This window comes from Geotrypetes seraphini, chromosome 10, assembly GCF_902459505.1.
Source record: "Geotrypetes seraphini chromosome 10, aGeoSer1.1, whole genome shotgun sequence".
NCBI lineage: Eukaryota > Metazoa > Chordata > Amphibia > Gymnophiona > Dermophiidae > Geotrypetes > Geotrypetes seraphini.
In genome coordinates, this window is record NC_047093.1 from 131,460,303 (window position 1) to 131,484,411 (window position 24,109).

Sequence of the window (24,109 nt, forward strand, 5' to 3'; positions counted from 1 at the left end):
CCCACCCCTTAAAGGCCTGCACTCCCCCCCCCTGAAGGCCTGCCTGCCTGATACCCTTGAAGACCTTTCCCCCCCTTGAAGGCCTGTCCCTCCCTTGAAAGCCTGCCTGCCTGTCCCCCCCCCCTTTTGAAGTCCTGTCCCTCCCTTGAAAGCCTGCCTGCCTGACCCCCCCCTTGAAGGCCTGTCCCCCCTTTGAAGGCCTGCCTGCCTGTCTCCCCTTTGAAGGTCTGCCTGTCGTCGTCCCCCCTTGAAGGCCTATCCCTCCCTTGAAAGCCTGCCTGCCTGCCTGTCCCCCCCCCTTTTGAAGGCCTGTCCCTCCCTTGAAAGCCTGCCTGCCTGACCCCCCCCCTTGAAGGCCTGTCCCCCCTTTGAAGGCCTGCCTGCCTGTCTCCCCTTTGAAGGTCTGCCTGTCGTCGTCCCCCCCTTGAAGGCCTATCCCTCCCTTGAAAGCCTGCCTGCCTGCCTGTCCCCCCCCCTTTTGAAGGCCTGTCCCTCCCTTGAAAGCCTGCCTGCCTGCCTGACCCCCCCCCCCCCTTGAAGGCCTGTCCCCCCTTTGAAGGCCTGTCTGTCCCCCCTCTTGAAGGCCTGCCTGTCACCCCTCCCTCCCCCCCCTTGAAGGCCTGCCTGCCCGCCCCACCCCGAAGGACCGCTCGCCCCCCCTGGCTTCCCTGCACCATCTGAAGCAGCCGCTTCGGAGCTGCTTCCTCCTCCGCGGTCCCGCCCCTTCTCTAGCGTCAGAGGAGGGGGGGCGGGACCGCGGCGCAGGAAGCAGCTCAGGGATCGCCGACATCGCAATCCAGCTGCGGGCTGCTTCATAGGTGGTGCAGGGAGGCGAGCGGTCCTTCGGGGGTGGGGGGGGACTGAACGGCAAGGCCGGGAGCACCCCCTCAGGGTTGGCACCCGGGGCGGGGTGGACCGGACCGTCCCCCCCTTAGTACGCTACTGGCTGAGAAGCTCCAAAATCGATCTCTTAAAAAGTAATTTCGAGGGGGGTTTGAAGGTTTCCTAATGTTCCTCTATGTTCCCCCACCTGACATTTATTATTTTTGTAATTTTTTTAAGTTTCACAAATGTGGGGGTTTTTTTGGGCGCGATTTTGAAGTCATTCGGGTCCGTCGGCCATTTTGAATTGTTAATGAGCCGTTTTTCAACTTTCCCCTGCCTCTGTAAAATTCAAACTTTTGCCAGGAAAACTGCCGGAATGGAGTCCTTAGGGTCTCCTTGTGTGGATTTATGCCACATTTTGGGCAAAAATTTCTGCGTGTAGAGCGTTTTGCGCCACGTGCAGCGTGGCGCGGTCCGGGGTGGGTGGCTGGAAGGTAACGACTGGTTCAGCCCCCCCTTCATTATTAGAATTCATCATTTGGAATACTCTCCCTTTATATATTAGAAATATCAAAGACCTCTCCCTATTTAAAACTAACTTAAAAACATTTCTCTTTAAAGCCTCTTTCAATCTTTAAAAAGGAACTTTTTCCTTGACAATTTAAAATAATAAAAGAGAAAAGTTTTTACTTTTTTAAAACCCCATCCTTAGTGTTTTTTCCCATCCTTTACTATCTTCTTCTCTTCCCATTGGGAATTCAACAAATTTGTAACTTTCTTTCCCTTATGTTCTTTCCCATTATTCCAGTCTTGTCCAAACTGTTAGTCTGTATTAACCCTGTCTCTTTTTGTTTTTTCTTTTAATATTTTTTATTTAATTAATTGTTTTATCCCTATTAAACTGTTATGTAATTCGCTTAGAATTTATTAGGCGAACCATTAAATCTAAATAAACTTGAAACTTCACAGAAGCAGATGATTACACGCTCAGCTAGCCCTTTGGGGTGGCCACATTTATTGGGGGGAGGGGGGGGCTAGATTTCTGCAGCTTTGTCCGTCCGCCGCGAGACGGACTCTCCGCAGCCTAAGAAACGCAAGTCTAAGTCATCTAAGGGTGTCTCTATGCCCCAGATGTGTTCTCGGAGTTCATGAAATTTTGGCTGCAGGGTGTTCATCTGTTGCCCCTCTGCCGTCGCACAGTGCCTGTATTTCTTCAGGGCTGTCAGTTTCTCAGACCGCTCAAGCTGTTTCACAGCCTGTTCAGGACATGGCAGCAGCGGACCTGGACCTCGCTGGTTATTTGTTCCCCAGATTGGAGGATCCGGATTGGGATACTGGATCTCTTAGGGGCTCCGGATTAGAGAATGACACGGTGACAAAATTCATCACCGTCCCCGTCCCCGCGGATAATCGCGGGAAACCATCTTCATGTCATTCTTTAAGGAGAGAGGGAAGAATCGGAGTATGAATGGCCACAACCACTGACCCGCAAGCTTTGCTTTGAAGAATGCTGGTGTAGAAGGACACTACAGAATGACAGTCTGGTATCCAAAGCAGATATTGTGATGTCATAATGCCTCATTCCACCAGTGCCTAAGAGCCAATCACATCAGTGATGTCACAATGGCTTCATTATCCTTGGCTCACATAAGAATCAGAGTATGAATGGCCACAACCACTGACCCGCAAGCTTTGCTTTGAAGAATGCTGGTGTAGAAGGACCGAGGTTGAAACAGACACTATAGAATGACAGTCTCTGGTATCTAGAGCAGATGTTGTGATGTCATAATGCCTCATTCCACCAGTGCCTAAGAGCCAATCACATCAGAGATGTCACAATGGCTTCATTATCCTTGGCTCACATAAGAATCAGAGTATGAATGGCCACAACCACTGACCCGCAAGCTTTGCTTTGAAGAATGCTGGGGTAGAAGGACTGAGGTTGAAACAGACACTACAGAATGACAGTCTCTGGTATCCAGAGCAGATATTGTGATGTCATAATGCCTCATTCCACCAGTGCCTAAGAGCCAATCACATCAGTGATGTCACAATGGCTTCATTATCCTTGGCTCACATAAGAATCAGAGTATGAATGGCCACAACCACTGACCCGCAAGCTTTGCTTTGAAGAATGCTGGTGTAGAAGGACTGAGATTGAAACAGACACTACAGAATGACAGTCTCTGGTATCCAGAACAGATATTGTGATGTCATAATGCCTCATTCCACCAGTGCCTAAGAACCAATCACATCAGTGATGTCACAATGGCTTCATTATCCTTGGCTCCCATAAGAATCAGAATATGAATGGCCACAACCACTGACCCTCAAGCTTTGCTTTGAAGAATGCTGGTGTAGAAGGACTGAGGTTGAAATAGACATTAGAAAATGACATGGGATTATTTCCCGTGGTTATCCTTGGGGACGGGAACGGTGATGAATTTTGTCACCATGTCATTCTCTACTCTGGATCCTGGAGAAGACCCAACTGTGGTGCGCTTGTTTTAAAGTTGCGGCTCTCCCCCACTTGATTGCTGAATCCTCACAGGAATTGGGCTTGGATGACAAGCCCCCTCCTTCCTCTTCTTCTCCATGGCTCCGCAGTACGCGTGCCCAATCTGCCATTTTTCCCTGGCATCCGGATTTGAGTTTTTTTAGTCACAGAACACTTTGACTCTCTGGAGAGTTCCTTTGCGGAATGCTCGGGTCATGTCTTGTTTGTATCATCTGGCGCAGGAGTGTCGGCAGCTGCTGGGACAACCAAAGGATTCTTCTCTTCCTCCCTGCTTGTGACGTGAAAGATAGTCAGTTCCCCCAAATTATGTGTGAACTTTACCCCCTGCCATGAGAGGCAAGCAGTGTGGATCCCACTAACCGTAGAGAGCACAGGTGGCACCTTTCTGTCATTTAGTTGCATAGCGGGGAACATTCAAGAGAGAGACTGGCAATCCTTATTCCCCGTCCATTCGGATCCTAGTACAGCGCCTTCATGCAGTGCATTCCTTGGGTCTTCTTTTCCCATCCCAAAGGGAAGGGTACTACCTGAGCCACTGGTCGCTCAGAGGCACATGCATAATAATTACTCTTCTGCAAACTTGCTACTGTAAATTTAACCCATTCTACCCAGGCATTAGTATCCCTAGAACCTGTTTCTATTTCTGTGGTCTGTCTTTAGTCTTTTATTTCAAAAACCTTTACCACCTTGGGATCATTGGGAGGTTTGAAAGGCGTGTGCTGGGGCAGTAGAGAATGCTGATCTTACCTTTCTGCCTTATCTTTTTCCACTAGAATTTTAAAGCAACAAGCTACCGTACAATGAGAGATTAGAGAAGCTGGGCCTATTCTCCCTTGAAAAGAGGAGATTGAGAGGGGACATGATCGAAACATTCAAGATAATGATGGGATTAGATTCAGTATATAAAGACAGATTGTTCACCCTCTCCAAGGTAGAGAGGATGAGAGGGCACTCTGTAAAGTTAAAAGGGGATAGATTCCGTACAAACGTAAGGAAGTTCTTCTTCACTCAGAGTGGTGGAGAGCTGGAATGCTCTTCCAGAAGCTGTTATAGAGGAAAACACCCTCCAGGGATTCAAGACAAGGTTGGACAAATTCTTGCTGAACCAGAACGAACGCAGGTAGGGTTGGTCTCGGTTAGGGCACAGGTCTTTGACCTGGGGGCCGTCGCATGAGCGGACCGATGGGCGCGATGGACCGCAGGTCTGACCCAGCAGTGGCAATTCTTATGTTCTTATCCCTGATTCCAGTATCTCCCATCCAAATAAAGGGCTAGATTCACTAAGGCCATGGATCGGATCTGATCCATGGCCGAGGGGCTGATTCACGAAGCATGAGGGCTTTCGGAATCGCGTCCCAGTGATCCCAACGCATGCGCAGACCATCTGTAGATGGTCTGTGCATGTGCTGGCCCTCCAAGCCTGGCAGAGTTTTTTTAAAATTTTTTGCGAGCCTGTAGTTTTAACCCTTGGGTTAAAACCACAGGTTCGCACTGCAGGGAAGGTGATCGGGGCAGAGTGCTGGAAAGTCTAGGGGAGAGAGCAGGAGAGTCGGGGCAGAAGCAGGGTGGGGATTGGGGCAGACAGAGCTGGAAAGTTGGGGGGAGAGCAGGAGATGCAGTTGGAAAGACGTGAGCGACCGATCCCCCCAGCAGACGCTTGTTTTGGGATTGTCCAACCCAGGTGGGTGTGCCTCATTTTTAGTGAATCACTGCCTGCCTGTATTTGCATGTCGTTCCCACTCATTTGCATGCGCGGATCGGAGGATGAGCGGGACAGAGGTTAGTGAATCGGGTCGCAGGAAAATCGGGTCGCAAAGGGGTCGCTAAGTGGTCGGGACTTGATCGGTGGGCATAGTGAATCTAGCCCAAAGTGTTATTTACACTATTGTCTTGATTCTGTCCCTCAATGTGTTCTCTCCATGAAGTTTGCTTGATAGTCATGTAAATGGTGTGGCATTGCTTATCTTCACAACTAGGATTAAGGTATCCCTTTACAATGGAAATGAACTCCTTAATCCGGATGCCTGGGTGGACTACCACACCTGCTCCCAAACAGAACAGGAGGTGTCTACATACATATATTTTTCTTCAGCACTATACTTTCTTTAACTTTGCACATCCCCACAGTCTATCAAAGCGCACACATCAAATTGTATCACCTGTGGGTTGTTGGTTTCTGTTACCTTAATTGTGAAGTGTTGTTTAAAGTGTACTTTTCTTGATTTCTACATTGGAGCGGCAATGATGGCTTGATTCCACTCCGGTATGGAAAACAACAAAGCCAGTGCAATCATCTTCTTCAAGTCTAACATGTTCCCTTGGTCACCCACAAAATCTCTCTCTTTCAAAGAAATAGATTATCAATAAGTCTAACCCCACTAAAAGAAAAAGAAAGTACTTCAGTAATTACCGTATTTTTCGTTCTATAAGATGCACCGGGCCCCTAACACGCACCCCCTAGGTGTGTCTGGTGCTGGAAAGCTTAAAGCAGCCCCCCCTGGTACCTTTTTTTAACTGGCGGTGGTCCAGCGTGGTCTCCTGATGGACGGCTGCCTTTCGTTGCAGAGCGGTAAACAACGCAGGAGTGCGACCTTTGTGCTTCCTGCCTGGTCCTGCGCTGCTCCGTGATTGGCTGAGGTCAGTTCTCGATGAGACCAGCGTTCTATACAGAATCAGCCACTAAGAGTGTTATTGGCTTTTTCCTAGGCTTAGCGCCTCAATTGCCTTGGAACACTGTTTTGTAGAATGACTCGATGCAATCCCTGTGCTTTTCTTTTTTCTTATTTACAGTGGCCTCTTGAGCCCAGGGCAAGCAACCTCTGTGCTTTGAATTAGAGAATGACACGGTGACAAAATTCATCACCATTCCCGTCCCCGTGGAAAACCGCGGGAAATAATCCTATGTCATTTTCTAGTGTCTATTTCAACCTTGGTCCTTCTACACCAGCATTCTTCAAAGCAAAGCTTGTGGGTCAGTGGTTGTGCCGAATTATACTCTGATTCTTTCCTCGCTCCTTAAAGAATGACATGAAGATGGTTATCCCAGGACAAGCAGGCATGATATTCTCACATGTGGGTGACGTCATCTACGGAGCCCCAGCGCGGACAGCTTTTCAAGCAAACTTGATTGAAGTTTCAAGTTTGCACACTGCACCACGCATGTGCTAGCCTTCCTGCCCACTAGAGGGCGCATCTCCACCTCGTGGTCCTAAGTTCAATTTCATCCGCGGAGCCAGAAGCCCTGTGGAAAATTGTGCTCTTCAATTTGCCTTCTGTCGCCGCGGCTGTGTCCTGTTTTCGGCGCGGTCGCTGCGTTTTTCTCTACTGTCTGGACACTTTGTCCAGAAGCGACGGCCGGTTTGGCCAGTCGGTGTTACGTAATCTGTTTTCCTAAATTGCCATCCTCCCACCTGCCCTTTTTTGGTTGGCTTGGAGGTCACCCACATGTGAGAATATCATGCCTGCTTGTCCTGGGATAAAGCACAGTTACTTACCGTAACAGGTGTTATCCAGGGACAGCAGGCATATATTCTCACAACCCGCCCACCTCCCCGGGGATGGTTTCTTTGCTTGATATGGAACTGAGGACCACGAGGTGGAGATGCGCCCTCTAGTGGGCAGGAAGGCTAGCACATGCGTGGTGCAGTGTGCAAACTTGAAACTTCAATCAAGTTTGCTTGAAAAGCTGTCCGCGCTGGGGCTCCGTAGATGACGTCACCCACATGTGAGAATATATGCCTGCTGTCCCTGGATAACACCTGTTACGGTAAGTAACTGTGCTTTTCCTGCGGTTATCCGCGGGGACGGGAACGGTGATGAATTTTGTCACCTTGCCATTCTCTACTTTGAAAGACCTATTGTAAGGTAATAGCCTCTTCCTTTCCTTCTTCGATTGAGTTATTTTGCATGTTTTTAACACAGTGCTTTGCTTTGTATGTACACTCTAAATATGAATTTGAGCCATTAAGACCATATTATTTATAATTATACATTCCATTATTTGTACTTAACCTGATCTGTTATTTTAGATGTGGCAATTGTCCTAATTATAAGAACCTAATGTGTCTCTGATGCAGACAGTCAGCTGCTGAAACATGTTGGGCTTTTTCTAACACACTTGCATGGTAGGACAATACAAACACATTGTTAAATCAAAGGTTGATGATTAATAAACTTTATTGAACTGTTCAGCGGCTCCTTTTTGGATTACAAAATATAGCTCATCGCTATTATTGATTAGCAGACAACGGCTGATTAAAATCTCATTACATTATCCAGTATTTCTATTCCACCAACACCAAAACTAGTTCAGGGTAGATTACACATTAGAAGTAATCATTCCAGGAATTACTAAATAAAGTCAAAATAAAATAAAAACCAGTTATAAAATGTGTCTTCAAATTCACAGCCCCTTTTAGCAAGCTGCACTAGAGGTTTTTAGCGCGGGCTGACGCAGTAAATGCTCCGACACTCACAGAATTCCCATGAGCCTAGAAGCACTTACCTCATTGGCCCACGCTAAAATCCTGTAGCGCAGCTTGATAAAAGGGGTCGTTGGTTATTTAAGTAGAACATGTTTCTTAGACAGTAAACTCTTAATAAGAGATGGAAAAGCACCATATGAAGTTAACCATCTCTGACACATGTATAGGGACATAGCTCAGGTGTGTGATAAGAAAAATTATCTGATGCTGCATGTGTCAAGCAGGGATCCATGACCTAGGCTTCGATTGACACTTTGAAGTATCCTCCAACTGAGCTGAGGCAGGCTTGGAAGCTTCTTTTTTTTTTTTTTAATCTTTATTCAGTTCAAAACTAACAATAAGTGCAACATAATAAAGAAACATTTTACACTTTAACAACACTTAATATTTCATCAAATTATATTTCATATCAAATATGTATATCAACCCCCCCTCCCAGTATATACATGACAGTTGCCCTTGACCATAAGTAAATCAAAGTATCCCCCACCCACCTTGGACGTGTATATTCAAAGGGAATAAATATTAATCATTCCTTATAGAATTTTGTTAATGGCTCCCAAACATCCTTAAATTTCCTATAATGCCCTTGCTGTATGGCTATCACACACTCCATTTTAAAAATGTGGCATAAAGAGTTTCATGAGAAATTATAATTTAACCGATCCCAATTTTTCCAGTTTTTCATAATAAGTTGTATGGCAACCCCTGTCATTATAAAGAGAAGTTTATTATTAAGAGAAGATATTTGGTTTTTAACACTCATTGACGTTCCAAATAGCACGGTATTGTATGTCAATGACACTGGATTTTCCAATAAATTATTCGCTTGACCCCAAATGGATCTCCAAAATCTTAAGTATCAAGGGACAATAGAACAGCAGAAGATCCAATGTCCCTACATCGAGATGCAGAAAATTAATTGAAAAGGAAATGAGGGAAAAAAAGGATTGCAGAGGAGAGGTTTGAGAGAGGGAAGGAGACAAGAGAGATGCCAGACCAATTGGGGTGAAGGGAGAGATGGAAGGGGGAGGCATACAGTTTCTGGAAGAGGCATAGAAGGAGAGAAGATGCCATATAGAAGTGGCAGAAAGAGGGCAGACAGTGGATGGAAGGAAGAGAGTAACAAGAAGATGAGGAAAGCAGAAACCAGAGAAGACAAGGTAGAAAAAAATTTTCTATTTATTTTTTGGTTTAGGAGACGTGTCACTGTTTCTGTGGTGTTGCATTGTATGCAGAGTTCAGCTTCTTGGTGGTTCAATTTAACCTTTGTCTATATATTGCTATTTTATCCCCCTTTTACAAAACTGTAGAGCGTTTTTTAGTGCCAGACGTTGCGATAGCAGCTCTGATGCTCAGAATTCTATGAGCGTCTGAACTGTTACCACCCAAGCTAAAATCCACACTACAGTTTTGTAAAAGGGGGAGGGGTTAGTTTGTGATGACATGTTCCATACTAGGAGAAAGTGTGTTTGAAAGACATGGTTTTCTGTTAGGATTGACTGTGCAGGATTGATCTGTACTAGTCTGGCTTGTTTAGTTTTACAATGGGTGTATTGATGTTGTACTGCTCACTGCAGTATGTGAGATGCTGCCTTTTCCTAGGTACTCTCTTGTGTGACGTGTGGATTGTTACTAAAAAAATAATGTTTTTCATACAGATGGGGGGAGGGGTGTCAAAAAAATGATGGGCCCCGGGTGTCACATATGCTAGGTACTATAGCTGGAAAAACCCAGATATCATGAAAACTCAATGTATGGTAGGATAAACACTTTCAAAAGGAGTGTGGTAAAGTGCAATAAAGTAAATCAGACAGACACAGCATAGACCAAATCACTTCAATATGAAGGAAAAAGCCTCAGAAAAGGCCCTCCCACCTCACCAAAACGGCTTAAAGAGGCGGTCGAGCGGTCACCTCACTGGCAAAAAAAACCTTCAGTTTATGTTCATGTCTTATGCTGTGCTGTATAATGCCAATGAACATTAAAGATAGAGGAATAAAATCCACTTATCCTGCTGATCGGTACACCATGTGTTGTAGAGTCTGATCGGCAGCATGAGAATGTGAAACGCTGGCCACCATTGGTGTACCGATCAGCAGGATAAGTTCATTGGCATTATACAGCACAGCATAAGACATGAACATAATAAACTGAAGGTTTTTTGCCAGTGAGGTGACCGCTCGACCGCCTCTTTAAGCCGTTTTGGTGAGGTGGGAGGGCCTTTTCTGAGGCTTTTTCCTTCATATTGAAGTGATTTGGTCTATGCTTGTGTCTGTCTGATTTACTTTATTGGACTTTACCACACTCCTTTTGAAAGTGTTTATCCTAACATATGCTAGGTACACCACTGCTCTAATCTTACAGATCACTAACAGAAAATTTATATGGTGTTTTATATGAACATAAGAACATAAGACTTGCCTCTGTCGGGTCAGACCGGAGGTCCATCGTGCCCGGCAGTCCGCTCACGCGGCGGCCCCTCAGGTCCAGGACCTGATAGTGCTCCTACCCTAAAACTCACATATGCTTTTTGCTTTTGTCCTGTAGTGTAACCTTCTATCTATACCCTGTAATCCCCTTCTCTTTCAGGAAGTCATCCAGTCCCTTTTTGAAACCCAGTATTGTACTCTGTCCTATTACCTCCTTTGGAAGCGTGTTCCAGGTGTCCACCACCCTCTGAGTGAAGAAAAACTCCCTTGCATTCGTTTTGAATCTGTCCCCTCTCAGTTTTTCTGAGTGACCTCTTGTTTTTGTTGTCCCCGCTAGTCTGAAGAATCTGTCCCTATCCACCCTCTCTATGCCTTTCATGAACATAAGAACATAAGACTTGCCTCTGTCGGGTCAGACCGGAGGTCCATCGTGCCCGGCAGTCCGCTCACGCGGCGGCCCCTCAGGTCCAGGACCTGATAGTGCTCCTACCCTAAAACTCACATATGCTTTTTGCTTTTGTCCTGTAGTGTAACCTTCTATCTATACCCTGTAATCCCCTTCTCTTTCAGGAAGTCATCCAGTCCCTTTTTGAAACCCAGTATTGTACTCTGTCCTATTACCTCCTTTGGAAGCGTGTTCCAGGTGTCCACCACCCTCTGAGTGAAGAAAAACTCCCTTGCATTCGTTTTGAATCTGTCCCCTCTCAGTTTTTCTGAGTGACCTCTTGTTTTTGTTGTCCCCGCTAGTCTGAAGAATCTGTCCCTATCCACCCTCTCTATGCCTTTCATGATTTTATATGGTTTTTCTCCACTTTGCATTCTTTTATGACATCTAAGATTTTCTGATCAAAGCTTTTATCACATTCACATTGATATAGTTACTCTCCGGTGTGGATTCTTTCATGAGTTTTAAGTTTATTTTTTTTTAGTAATGAAGCCTTTACCACATTCAGAAAATTTATATGGAGTTTCTCTAGGGTAGATTCTTTCATGAGTTCTGAGATTATGTTTTCAATTGAAACTTTTATCGCATTGGGAACATTTTATGATTTTTCTCCAGAGTGGATTCTTCCATGAATTCTACAACTGTTTGTATGATTAAACGATATATCACTTTTAGAACATTTATATTGGGCTCCTTTTACAAAGGTGCACTAGCGTTTTTAGCACATGCACCGGATTAGCGTGTGCTAGCCAAAAAACTACTGCCTGCTCAAGAGGAGGCGGTAGCAGCTAGCGTGCGTGGCATTTTAGTGCGCGCTATTCCACGCTTTAAAGCCCTAATGCACCTTTGTAAAAGGAGCCCATCGTTTGTTTCTACTATGGATTCTTTCATGAGTTCTGAGATTACCTTTTTGATTGAAGTTTTTATCACATTCAGAACATTTATATGTTTTTCTTCCCAGAGTGGATTCTTTCATGAATTCTAAAGTTACTTGCATAATTGAAGCATTTATCACAGACATTAGAAACATAGAAAATTGACGGCAGAAAAGGGCCTTAGCCCATCAAGTCTGCCCACACCAATGACCCACTCCCTAACGTTTATTCCCCTAGAGATCCCACGTGAATATCCCATTTTCCCTTAAAATCTGACACGTTGTTGGCTTCAATCACCTGCTGAGGTAGCTCGTTCCAATGATCGATTACCCTTTCGGTGAAGAAGTACTTCCTGGTATCACCGTAAAATTTCCCTCCCCTGACTTTCAGCGAGTGCCCTCTTGTAACCGAGGGCCCTGTAAGACAGAAGATAGCATCTTTGACCTCTATACGTCCCGTAATATACTTAAAGGTCTCAATCATGTCTCCCCTCTCTCGCCGTTCTTCCAGCGAGTACATCCGCAGTTTTTTTAGCCTTTCTTCGTACGTGAGTTCCCTGAGCCCCAAGACCATCCTGGTAGCCATTCGTTGAACCGACTCCATTCTCAACACATCTTTCCGGTAGTGCGGTCTCCAGAATTGAACACAATACTCCAGATGAGGTCTCACCATGGATCTGTACAACGGCATTATGACTTCAGGTTTTCTGCTGACAAAACCCCTACGGATGCAGCCCATCATTTGTCTTGCCTTGGACGAAGCCATCTCCACCTGATTGGCAGCCTTCATATCATCACTATTGAATCATTTATCACGGACTCAGAGGAGCTCATGAGTGGGGAACAGGCCGAAAAATTGGAGCACATAGAGGTAAGTAAGGAGGATGTCCTCAAACAGATAGGTTAAAATGCGGTAAATCACCGGGCCCGGACAGGATCCACCCAAGGGTTTTGAAGGAACTAAGACAAGAAATAGCGGGCACAATCCAGCATGTTTGCAACCTATCCTTGAAAACTGGTGAGGTACCAGAGGACTGGAAATTGGCGAATGTCACACCTTTCTTCAAGAAGGGATCGAGGGGTGACCCCGGGAACTACAGGCCGGTGAGCCTGACTTCAATTATAGGGAAGATGGTGGAAGCTATGATCAAGGACGGCATTTGCGAGCACATCGAGAGGAATGGCCTACTGAGAACAAGCCAGCACGGATTCTGTAAGGGAAGGTCGTGCCTAACGAACCTTCTGTACTTCTTTGAGGGAATAAGCAGTCGGGTGGACAATGGGGAACCCATAGACATCATTTACCTCAATTTTCAAAAGGCTTTCGACAAGGTGCCACATGAAAGGCTGCTTAGGAAGCTGTGGAACCACGGGGTGGGAGGGGATGTGCACAGATGGATCAAGCAGACTGCAGAGGGTCGGAGTGAAGGGCCAATATTCTGACTGGCGGGGAGTCACAAGCGGTGTGCCACAGGGATCGGTGCTGGGGCCGTTACTCTTCAACATATTTATCAATGACCTGGAAAAGGAGGCAAAGTGCGAGGTTATAAAATTTGCAGATGATACCAAACTGTGCGGCAGAGTTAGGTCCAGGGAGGAGTGTGAGGACCTGCAAAGGGACCTGGACAAGCTGGAAGACTGGGCAAACAAATGGCAAATGCGCTTTAACGTGGAAAAATGCAAGGTCATGCATATAAGGAAAAAGAACCCGTTGTTCAACTACAAATTCATTGTTGGGAGACAGCAGACTTGAGAGAGACTTGGGTGTGCTGATGGATGCATCACTGAAGCCATCTGCACAGTGCACAGCAGCCTCGAAAAAAGCCAACAGGATGCTGGGCATCATAAAGAGGGGCATAACAACCAGGACGCGGGAAGTCATCATGCCATTGTATCGAGCGATGGTGCGTCCACATCTGGAATACTGCGTTTAGTATTGGTCGCCGCACCTCAAGAAGGACATGGCGGTACTTGAGAGAGTCCAAAGGAGAGCAACGAAACTGGTAAAAGGGCTGGAACACTGCCCATACGCCGAGAGGTTGGATAGGCTGGGGCTCTTCTCTCTGGAAAAAAGGAGGCTCAGGGGAGATATGATAGAGACCTTCAAGATCATGAGGGGCATAGAGAGGGTGGATAGGGACAGATTCTTCAGACTGAAGGGGACAACAAGTACGAGGGGGCATTCGGAGAAACTGAAGGGAGATAGGTTGAAAACAAATGCAAGGAAGTTTTTTTTCACCCAAAGGGTCGTGGACACTTGGAATGCGCTACCGGAGGAAGTGATCAGGCAGAGTACGGTACAGGGATTCAAACAGGGATTGGACGGATTCCTGAGGGATAAAGGGATCGTGGGATACTGAGGGAGGAGCTGGGATGTAACACAAGTATAGAAACCCAACCAGGTCGTGCATGTGCAAGACCGGAGGGTTAGGACTTCGATGGGAAGATAGGACTTCAATGAGAAACCAAGGTGGCAAGGGAGCCCCTTCTGGTGATTCAGACAGGTCGTGACCTGTTTGGGCCGCCGCGGGAGCGGACTGCCGGGCAGGATGGACCTATGGTCTGACCCGGCGGAGGCACTGCTTATGTTCTTATGAACATTAAATAGCTTTTCTCCAGTATGGATTCTTTCATGAGTTCTTAGAGTACTTATGTGATTGAAGCTCTTATCACATTCAGAACATTTATAGGGTTTCTCCCCAGTGTGGATTCTTTCATGAGTTCCGAGATTATCTTTAGTATTGAAGCCTTTACCACATTCAGGACATTTATATAGTTTTCTCCTGTGTGGATTCTTTCATAAGTTCTGAGAGAACTTATGTAATTGAAGGTCTTATCACATTCAGAACATTTATATGATTTTTCTCCATTGTGGATTCTTTGATGAGTTCTGACTTTAACTTTAGTATTGAAGCCTTTACCGCATTCAGAACATGTATATGGTTTTTCTCTAGTGTGGATTTTTTTCATGAGCTCTGAGGCAATCCTTACTATTGAAGCCTTTACAACATTCAGAGCAGGTATATGGTTTCTCTACAGTGTGAATTCTTTCATTTTTACTGAAGCTACCATTGTTAATGACACTTTTACAACATCCAGAACATGTATACAATTTTTTCCCAGTGTGGATTCCTTCATGAAATATGGGTAGTTCTGAAAATGTTTCCATCCATTTCACTAATGCCATGTTGAGTCACTTGAGCCATCAGAAGAGAGAGGAAAAAAAAAAAAAAAAGAAGGGTGCTGCTGTACTGATCATCATCAGAAATTTAATTTTAACAATACCATGATCATTTTAATACTGAGATAGATAACAACTTTCCTGAAGAGCTACAAAAAGCTCTGTTATGGAACTGCTACTGCATTCTACAAAAAAAGCAGAAAACCATACAATTCCCATACAACATAAAAGGTAGCGAAGGAATAGAGTGGGAATGGCTAAATATGAAAACCTGATGATCCAAGATAAAAACTTGGTAAGTGGCCTTAGCACATGCCCACTCTCTCCTGCTGCACTAAATCCTGCCGTGATCCGACCGCCTCTCCCCATCCCTGCAGCAGGAGATGCCCACTCCTGCTGCACTAAACCATGCCACGACCTGACCCAACCGCTCCCCCACTTAGTAGTGACCCCCCCTCTCCGCCGCCTCCCTCCCCCTTACCTCAATAGATGAGCCAGAGGGATGTGAACACCCTCCTCCCAGCTGTTGCTGCGTCGTCTAAAATAGGAATTCCCCTCATAGGTGCATCTTGGGATGTGCCAGGGAGGGGCCTGAGGCTCTGATTGGCCCAGGTTGTTTAAGGCCCCTCATATGGAAGGGGCCTTAAACAACTCGGGCCAATCAGAGCCTCAGGCCCCTACCTGGATGCATTGGCAAGGGTCCTAAGGCTCTGTTTGGCCTAGATGCCTAAGGCCCCTCCTATGGTATGTCTGGGCTAATCAGAGCCTTAGGACCCTTCCCGATGCATTCATAGGAGGGGCCTTAAACAACCTGGGCTAATCAGAGCCTCAGGCCCAGATGCACCCGGGAGGGGAATTCCCATTTTAGACAACGCAGTAGCAGAGTTTATTGCAGCAGGAGAGAGTGGGCATCTCTCCTGTTGCAGGGGGATTGTGGCCAGGATTTTAGGGCAGCGGGAGAGTATGGGCCTCTCTCCCGCTGTTGTTGTGTGTTTTGTTTTTACAGCTGTCAGCGTTTTTCTGCACATGTGCCCATTGCTATCACCAGCGATGGCCACATGCAAATTTAGCGAATCTTCGCTGCGATCCGCCAACCTCATTTGCATGTGCAGTTTTTTTAAAGAATGTCTCGGGTTTTTAGATTCGGTATCAAAACGGCTGCATTAGCAGACCGTCGCTTTTTAATGCAGGTTTTTGAGAATCCTGGTCTGAGTTTACAACTGCCTTTTTGCAAGCTGTTTCCTGTTCAGTAACAGTGCATATCAGGCTTCATTAACCTATACTAACAGGCAGGAACTCCAGTCCAGACTGCTGCTGTTATCCAATTCACATTGTTCTAACCACATTTAACACATAGGCAGCCCTAAAATAGAGATTGCTGATGTTCTTTACTTAGGTTGGGGAGATTCATGCACCAAATCTCACATCCCTTGGGGTATGAATTTACCTCCAGGCTACATTAGCATATATGGTAGGTCTTTACAAGCAGTAAGGCAGCAGGAAATCCCACATCCTCAGCTGCATAAATGCACTCTAGTGGACCCTATTAAAGGGACCATGCAGCTCTCCTTCCCTCTTCCGATCTCATAAACTACTGTAATCTACCTTCAACAGGTTAGTCTTCCCTCCAAAACAGATGAACAAGAAAAGAGAAGGGAAGGCTGGAAGAGATGCACAGGGAAAGGTTTTCCTTTTACAAGAGTAGAGAGAAGAATTTCTTACTTGATACAAGGCAATAGACATAGAAATCAAAGCAAAGAAAATAAGACAACACCTTTTTATTAGACTAAATACTTTCTTTGAATTACCTGATCACAACCCAGGGCAGACATTTCCCTCCTGTTTCCCTCTGAATTCTGCAAATGCTGGGAGGGATTCAGGCTGGAGATTTCCCTCTTCCTGGAAAGATGAGTAAAACAGGAGGAGGCTGGGCTGATGATGAGGGTCTCAGATAAAGTCCCATCTGCAGAAAAGAGACTGGGGCTTGCAGGGATTTCTAGTTGTAGCACAGAGAAAGTTTCTGCTTCCACTTCTGAATCTTGTCTGTTTCTTTGCAGATCTGGGGAAGTAGAGAAAGCAACTGAGCATGCTCAGAGCTCTTCAACCTTTCCCCTTGCTGAGGTGATCTTGGATCATCCCACCTCCTTAAGGTGGAGCTGTAGAAATAGCAGATACTTGTTGGGTGGGACCTGCTGCGCTGTGTCTACAGAACCACCTTAAGGAGGTGGGATATTCTATGATGACCTCACAGTAGAGAGGGTGTGCGAAGAGCTCCGCACATGCTCAGTTGCTTTCTCTACATCCCCCAGAGCTGCAGAAGAGAAACTGAAACTTTCAGTGTCCTGCAACTGGAAATCTCAGACCCAGTTCCCTTCCTGGAGAGGAGGGAATATATCTGAGGAATCAGATGAGTTTTACTCATCTTTCCAGGAAGAAGGAAATCTCCAACCTGAATCCATCCCAGCAGCTGCAGAATTCAGAGGGAAACAGGAAGGACGTGTCTGGTAAGAAATTCTTGTTTCTCCTCTTACACACAGGCTGCCAGTATATTACTACTAAAAGGAAAATCTTCCCTTCTCTTTCCTTGTTGGTCTCTTTTGATTATTGGTATTAGATTTTAACCTGTTGGAGGTAGATTGCAGCATTCTGTCCTTGGGGGATCTGGCCCCAGGGATTTATGAGAATAGGAAGAGGTCTGTGTCTGGTCTTTGAGGCCTGTGTCTGGTCTTTGAGGATCAGGTCTTACCACTGATGCATTTTTGCAGCCAGGACAAAAAGGCTGAATCTACACACTCTGTTCAGGTAGGGAATTACAGAGGGAGTGATAAGGCAGATGGGGAAGGGGACTACCACTTCTGGCAGGTTAAAGTTTCTTACCACACCACCCCTCCCCCCTCCCTTTCATTCCCACCTTTCAGCCAGAGTTCCTATGAGAGCAGCGCGGGCCATTCGGCGCGGCTCTCCGCACTAGAAACTACTATTGCAGTTTCATAAAAAGGGGTTTAAAGTAGATAGAATAAAAGTGCTATTCAATGTGATGGATGTGCTTGTTTTTGTGTGCAAATTAAATCAAAATGCAGCTCGATAGTCGACAAGCAAACAGGCATTTCACCATCCACCATCTGCAGTTCTCTTTTTTTTTTAATTTAATTTCTGTCAGAGTTGAAAATCCAAGTCCACAAAGATAAGAAGATCCAAACGGCAACAAAGCCTTGATTGCTTTGTTGCTCAAGTTAGGATAACTACTACATAAAAACTAAAATTACATACTGTTGGTTTTCACGTCAAACAATGATTCTTGTCTGGGTAGTTGTATCCTTACGCAAGTAGATGCTCATAACATTGACAGACTCTTATGTACACGATATACATGTCATCTATTCTAGTGTAGGCCATATTTTTTGCTCTGTTAGATGCACCTGACCATAAGATGCACCCACCTGTAGAGGAGGAAAACCCAAGAAAAATAATTCGCACCACCCTGCCCTATACCCCCCTCTGGTGGTCTAGTGGTAGGCCGGGACAAGGTCTTATAGAGTGAAAAACCCTTACGCAGCGTAGGCACCCCCCTTGTAGGCAGCAGAGGCAGGCACACACCCCCCCCCCGGAGGCAGCACAGGCAGCCCCCCCCCCGATACCTTTTTTTGAAGTCCATTGGAGCTTTCCCTGCTCTTGCCTATCTCCCTCATCGGATGGCTCTTCTGTTCGGGCAGAGCGGCGCAGAAGGCAGACGCGTGCTGTTCATGTTCCTGCTGGGTCTGGCGCCGCTCGCGAGAACTGACTGCAGCCAATCGGGGAGCGGCGCCAGACCAGGCAGGAATGCGAACAGCATGCGCCTGTCTTCTGCGCCACTCAGCCCAAACTGATGAAGAGCTGTCCGGCGAGGGAGACAGGCATGAGCAGGGAAAGCACCAATGAACTTCAAGAAAGGTACCAGGGGGCTGCCTACGGGGGGTATTTTCTCCATAAGATGTACCCTTATTTCCTGCCCGTTTTTGGGGGTGGACAAAGTGCATCTTATAGAGGGTCATTCCATGTCAAGTTGACCAATACTGAAAACCGCCCACGCTTGACCCCCTTGAAATCCAACCAAATTTTACAGGGGTGTTGTCTAGTGTCTCAAATTAAACTGCAAAATTTTTCGGGTCTATCTCAATTTGGTCAGGAGCTAGGGGTGGTTGAACAAAAGCAATCGATCCACTCCCATGCCTCGTGTGACCTAAAACGCCAACTTTGCTTAATTCACAAATGAAAATTTTTGGCACTGTTTGGCTCCATATTGCTGCTGGTAGGTAAGTCAGCTGAGGGTACAACTTTACCAGCAGACATGTACTATGAAGTACTTCCAAGATTTGCAGTATGAGCTTTTAGTCAAGTGAAGCTGAAGATATGACCATCCAAAAAAATAGGGCTTTATGCATTTATGCAAATTTTCACAGTTTTTCAGATTCAAATATCTCTAATGTGGAGTTTGTTTGTTTTTTTATATCATTTGAAAGAGCATTTTTTTTTTTTTTTTTGCTACAGAAGCTATGCTGTTTCATCTTGGACCTGACCTTTCTTTGGTGAGAATTGATGGTTTAAAGATAAGCATTACTTGCTTGCGTAAACATGTTATGTTGAAGGGTCAATGGCACTTCATTGTGAATGTGCAGTGGAACTATATTGATCTGAAAACTTATAACCAAGCTTTGCCAGCCACAAGTATTCGTCTCATACTATGCTCAGCGTTTGACAAACTTACTGTGTACTTTTGCAAGATGACAGTTAAAACATGCACTGGCTTGCACTAACTACTTACTGCGTGCAAGCCCAAATGCATAATCATGTGATTCACAAGAATGTACGCATAGCTGTAGTAGTATGTCTGATACATGCAGCTTTTCTGGACTTGTTCTGACTTGCAACTATCACAGCACAGTGGCTGTATGAACAAGACTGACTTTAAGGTTCATTATGACCTTATAACACCATATGACTTCATTATTTGACAAAGCTTTCCTTTGGCGTGTTGCTTTTCATCTATTCTTTCTGTGCAGCATCTGGTTCTTTCCCTTGTTAACTAGGCTATGCCTGTGTGGATTTTGGAAACTTACTCTGCACTTGCTGACATATACAACTTGCTTTGCTCTGTTTTCATTGTGTTCTTACACTGATATTTTTCACCTTACTTTTATTCTGTATTTTTAGGTGATTCTTATCTTATGGAGACTAATAATAAGCTAGAGCCCTGCAATATTGGAATCTATGATAGTTCTGAGTGCCAGAAATCATCTACCTTCTATTCTGGAGAAAGCTGCTTGAAGCTTATTTCTGATTTCTCTTTGCCTGACCAAGAATTAATTAAAAGACGTTCTGGACTTTCTACTTTGTCCGTGGAATCTAATATCTGTACTCATCATGAAGCCTTGATTCTGACGAAGTTTGAATTTCTACAGAAAAACTGCTGTAATCTGCTCAGAAAACAGAATCACAGCAATATCAAAGGTCTACACCCAATTGATCTTCCTACAGCTGATTTAAAAGCTATCACAAAACACGAATTTAAACCAGGCCAAAAGCTTTCCCCAAGATGCAGGCAAGACTTGTGTGTCAAACTGCAAGATCCAAGTAGCCCTAAGTCTGATTCTGACAGTGATGACCCTACCAATGCATCTGAAAACCTCAGTGCCAGCTTTTCACCACTAGTAATCTCTCCTCTAAAGATTCAACGGATTAGCAAGCAAAATTCCTTAAGTTATGCTAAACACAAACTCTCTGAAGCCCCTAATGCAATTGCAGACCAAATTGCAGTTATTGATGACTTAACTCCAGCTAATATCAAAGCAGAACCAGAAAGTGGCCAATGTAAAAGGTGTTCTGACTGTGATCTTCTATTGACTGAACTGAAGCAGAAACTGGAACTATCTAGTAATAGGGAGAAAATACAAATTCTCACTCTTGCTCCACACAGCTGGACTGTTGAGAAAACTGCTTTAGAATTTGGTGTTTCAACAAGAATGGTTAAAAAGGCCAGGAAGCTAAAACAGCAGGATGGCATTCTTGCTGTTCCAGTAACAAAGAGAGGAAAAGTGCTTGCTCAGCAGATTACACAGAAAGTCCTGGATTTTTATGAAGACAATGAAATCTCTAGAATATGCCCAGGCGAAAAAGATTATGTCTCTGTTTGGATCAGTGGTGAAAAAGTGCAAAAGCAGAAAAGATTGTTATTATGCAATCTGAAGGAACTGTACACCACCTATTGCAGTCAGCATGGGCCTGAAATTAGGTTCTCAAAGTTCTGTGAGCTTTGACCAAAGTGGTGTGTCACAGTCAGTTCATCGGGGACTCATTCAGTCTGTGTCTGCACAATCCACCAGAATGTGAAACTTATGCTTTCAGCAATTGCAGTTCCAGATGACTACAAGGTGCTTCTAAATAAAACTGTATGTGATATAAACAAAAAAAAACTGCATGTTGCAGCGGTGTGAAATATGTCCTAGGCAGATCCCTCTGGAGGAATATTTTACTGAGTTCTTTGGTGAACATGATCCAGATGATATCATTGAATTTAAGCAGTGGATTCACACTACTGCTGCCTGATTCACGATTCGAATCAGTTCACCGATTCACTTCGGGTGAATCGATTCGAATTCATTCCCTTTTAAAAAAAAATTGGCCTTCCCGATTTGGTGCCCACAGATTGGCTGCTGTTGCTTCGGGGTGGGGTTATGCGTGGCACGGATTGAATCTGAAGTGTGTGAGTCGGTGTTGCTCTCGCCTTCTCCCTTCCCCTTTGGGGAGAGAGCTGGTAGGTGATTGGTGGACGGTTGTGCGGGCGGGTTAGTTCCCCCACTTCCTCCGGTGGCTCGCGGCTGGTGAAGGAAACGGTGAACGAATGAAGGTTAGGCCCCCTTTTACTAAACCTCACTAATAGTTTGTATCGCCGGGAACTGCGCTGAATAGAGTTCCTATGAGTGTTGGGAACTATGTGCAGCGTTCAGCGCAGCTCCCGGCGATAAAAACCACTAGCGAGGTTTAGTAGAAGGGGGCCTAGTCTAGAAACAATTCCGCGTCCCTCCCCTCGTTGTCTGTCACTGCCGTTATGGTAAAGAAGCCCATGAAGGAGCAGGATGAGGTCGGGGGTCAGTGAGTACAGGAGTTGGGCTCAGCCTGCCCAACCGCCACTGCTTTGAGTGTGAGCAGCATGGGGTGACATAAATTGACATCACCGTCGGAAGCTTTGTGTGCACCTCCTGCTCCGGCCTCTTGTGAGTATCATCTAATAGGAGTCCCAGGGAATTAATAATCATCTCGGCTGGTAATAGGGCTTATGCTGTTCCTATGTGTATTCCCTCTTTATTTTACCAGCAAACGGCAGTCACAGTAAGATTTTCAAACAGAAAAAAAAGAAACCCATTCATACAGTTCCTAAGCTCTTTAGCCACAAACTTCCATTTAGGAAAACAAGCTATCCACATGCAGGAAAGTACCCTTCTTGTACCCAAAATAATAGATAGCTCAAAGGCAGCAAAAATACTTAAAGCTTTTGTGTCTTAGAAAGGAACAAAACACCACCAGTTTTCCAGCTACTCACTGACTCTCAGTTTGTGTTCATGAGATCTGCCTGGCTCTCTGGTAAAGGGCCAGCGTCTTGTACTTCCATTCCTTCTACACCTTCAGGAATCTGGAAGTCAGAAGTGGGGAGGCTTTCTTCCACCTCCTGCATTGGCCAATCTGAAAACTCTGCCTCTGCTGCTTGATCCCAAGGCTCTGGCACTGCCTTGGGCTGCTGGAGTGATTCACCCTCGTCACTCGCTCCTCTCCTTGCTGCTTGCCTCTGCCTGCTTTTAATCAACCCACAGCCAATCCCCTTCAGCCTGTAGAGGGGGATGGGCTTTGGTTCCCATGTAGGCTTTCCTTGCCTGGGTTTTCTAGGTGCAGCTAATTTCTCTCTGGCTGTCCTAGCTGCCTTATAGACCGGAGGCTGCTGTTGCCAGTCTGCCTGCCTCTGCTCCGGATCACTACTGCTCTGATCATATGGGCAAGGGAGGTCAGCCTCAAGTTGGTCACCAGAATTAAACTGGTCAGCTCTTCTGCACCAGATCTTATTAGGGGCAAAACTAGTGCTGGTGCTAGGTTTGTCACAATATGCAATGCCGTCCATATGGGGGATTGATATCGGAGCTACTACCTTTAAGTTATCGGTTTTTGCGGATGATATCTTAGTACACCCTATGGATCCTTTGCCCTCTTTAATGTCCTTATTGGACTTAAAGAATATGGTGACTAAGCAGGATTCCGCCTAAATTTGGACAAATTGGAGGCGTTAGCCTCCTTTGTGGCAGTTCAGGTGGGAGTCCGTAAGGATGTCAAGGCAGTATTAGTGGAGCTTAGTGGTGAGGTAGCGGAACTTGGAGGCTGTATGTCGGCCTTGGAAGAGCATGTATCTGGGCTCACTCCAGCGGTGGCAGACATGAGAGCGGAAGCTGATAAGACTGTCTCCACAATTCATGACCTACAGAGCCAGGTGGAGGATCTGGAGAACAGATCTCGCTGCTATAATTTGCAATTTAAAGGCGTTCCAGAAACAGATGACAATAAAGACTGCGTGGCGGTGGTGCACATTATTTGTCTGGAACTCCTTACTGAGGCTGATGGATCCGCTCCTGCATCTGTTGCCATTGTTTGGGCCCACCAAAATTTGAACCCTACGAGAAGCTCAAGCGCAAAGACATTATAGCTTGCGTTGAACAATTTGCGCTTAAAGAAAAACTTCTCCTACTGGTGCTCCAGAAGCAAGACTTCTGCTGGCAGAATGTGTTTGTTGGAATATATCAAGACTTGGCCTGGGCAACACTACAAAAATGAGAGAGGTGACATAAGTGCTTCGGGCGGAGGGGCATCGGTACAGATGGCTTTTCCCATTGGGTAAGAACATTAGAATTGCCGCTGCTGGGTCAGACCAATGATCCATCCTGCCCAGAAATCCGCTCATGCGGCAGCCCCAAGATCAAAACCAGTGCTCCAAATGAGTCCAGTCTCACCAGTTTAGCATGAACTTGTCCAACTTTGTCTTGAAACCCTGGAGGGTGTTTTCCCCTATAACAGACTCCAGAAGAGCGTTCCAGTTTTCTTCCATTCACTGGGTGAAAAAGAACTTCCTTACGTTTGTACAGAATCTATCCCCTTTCAACTTTATAGAGTGTCCTCTCGTTCTCCCTACCTTGGAGAGGGTGAACAGTCTGTCTTTCTCTACTAAGTCTATTCCCTACAGTATTTTGAATGTTTCGATCATGTCCCCTCGCAGTCTCTTTTCAAGGGAGAAGAGGCCCAGCCTCTCCAATCTCTCACTGTGCAGCAACTTCTCC

General features: G+C 45.6%; 1 protein-coding gene across 3 annotated transcripts; it reads left to right on the plus strand.

Moving 5' to 3' along the window:
• The first annotated feature begins 833 nt into the window (after nt 1–833).
• On the plus strand, nt 834–21,193 carry LOC117367658 (ARL14 effector protein-like). 3 transcript variants are annotated; one of them, XM_033960441.1, is made up of 3 exons: nt 834–977; nt 19,287–19,324; nt 19,950–21,193. In XM_033960441.1, exon 3 carries the CDS (start codon nt 19,964–19,966, stop codon nt 21,050–21,052), a length of 1,089 nt encoding a protein of 362 aa, XP_033816332.1. In that variant the 5' UTR covers nt 834–977; nt 19,287–19,324; nt 19,950–19,963; the 3' UTR covers nt 21,053–21,193. The 3 variants fall into 3 exon arrangements, with proteins under 3 accessions (XP_033816332.1, XP_033816331.1, XP_033816330.1); XM_033960440.1 differs by lacking the exon at nt 834–977 and adding an exon at nt 17,069–17,263; XM_033960439.1 differs by lacking the exons at nt 834–977; nt 19,287–19,324 and adding an exon at nt 17,069–17,263.
• The last annotated feature ends 2,916 nt before the right edge of the window (nt 21,194–24,109 follow it).

What these genes read in the sequence shown, in the direction of transcription:
- LOC117367658 (XM_033960439.1), top strand. Translation starts at nt 17,167, where the DNA reads ATGAGTTTTACTCATCTTTCCAGGAAGAAGGAAATCTCCAACCTGAAT. An exon ending in AAACAGGAAGGACGTGTCTG is followed by an intron (nt 17,264 to 19,949) that starts GTAAGAAATTCT and finishes CTGTATTTTTAG; the next exon opens with GTGATTCTTATCTTATGGAG.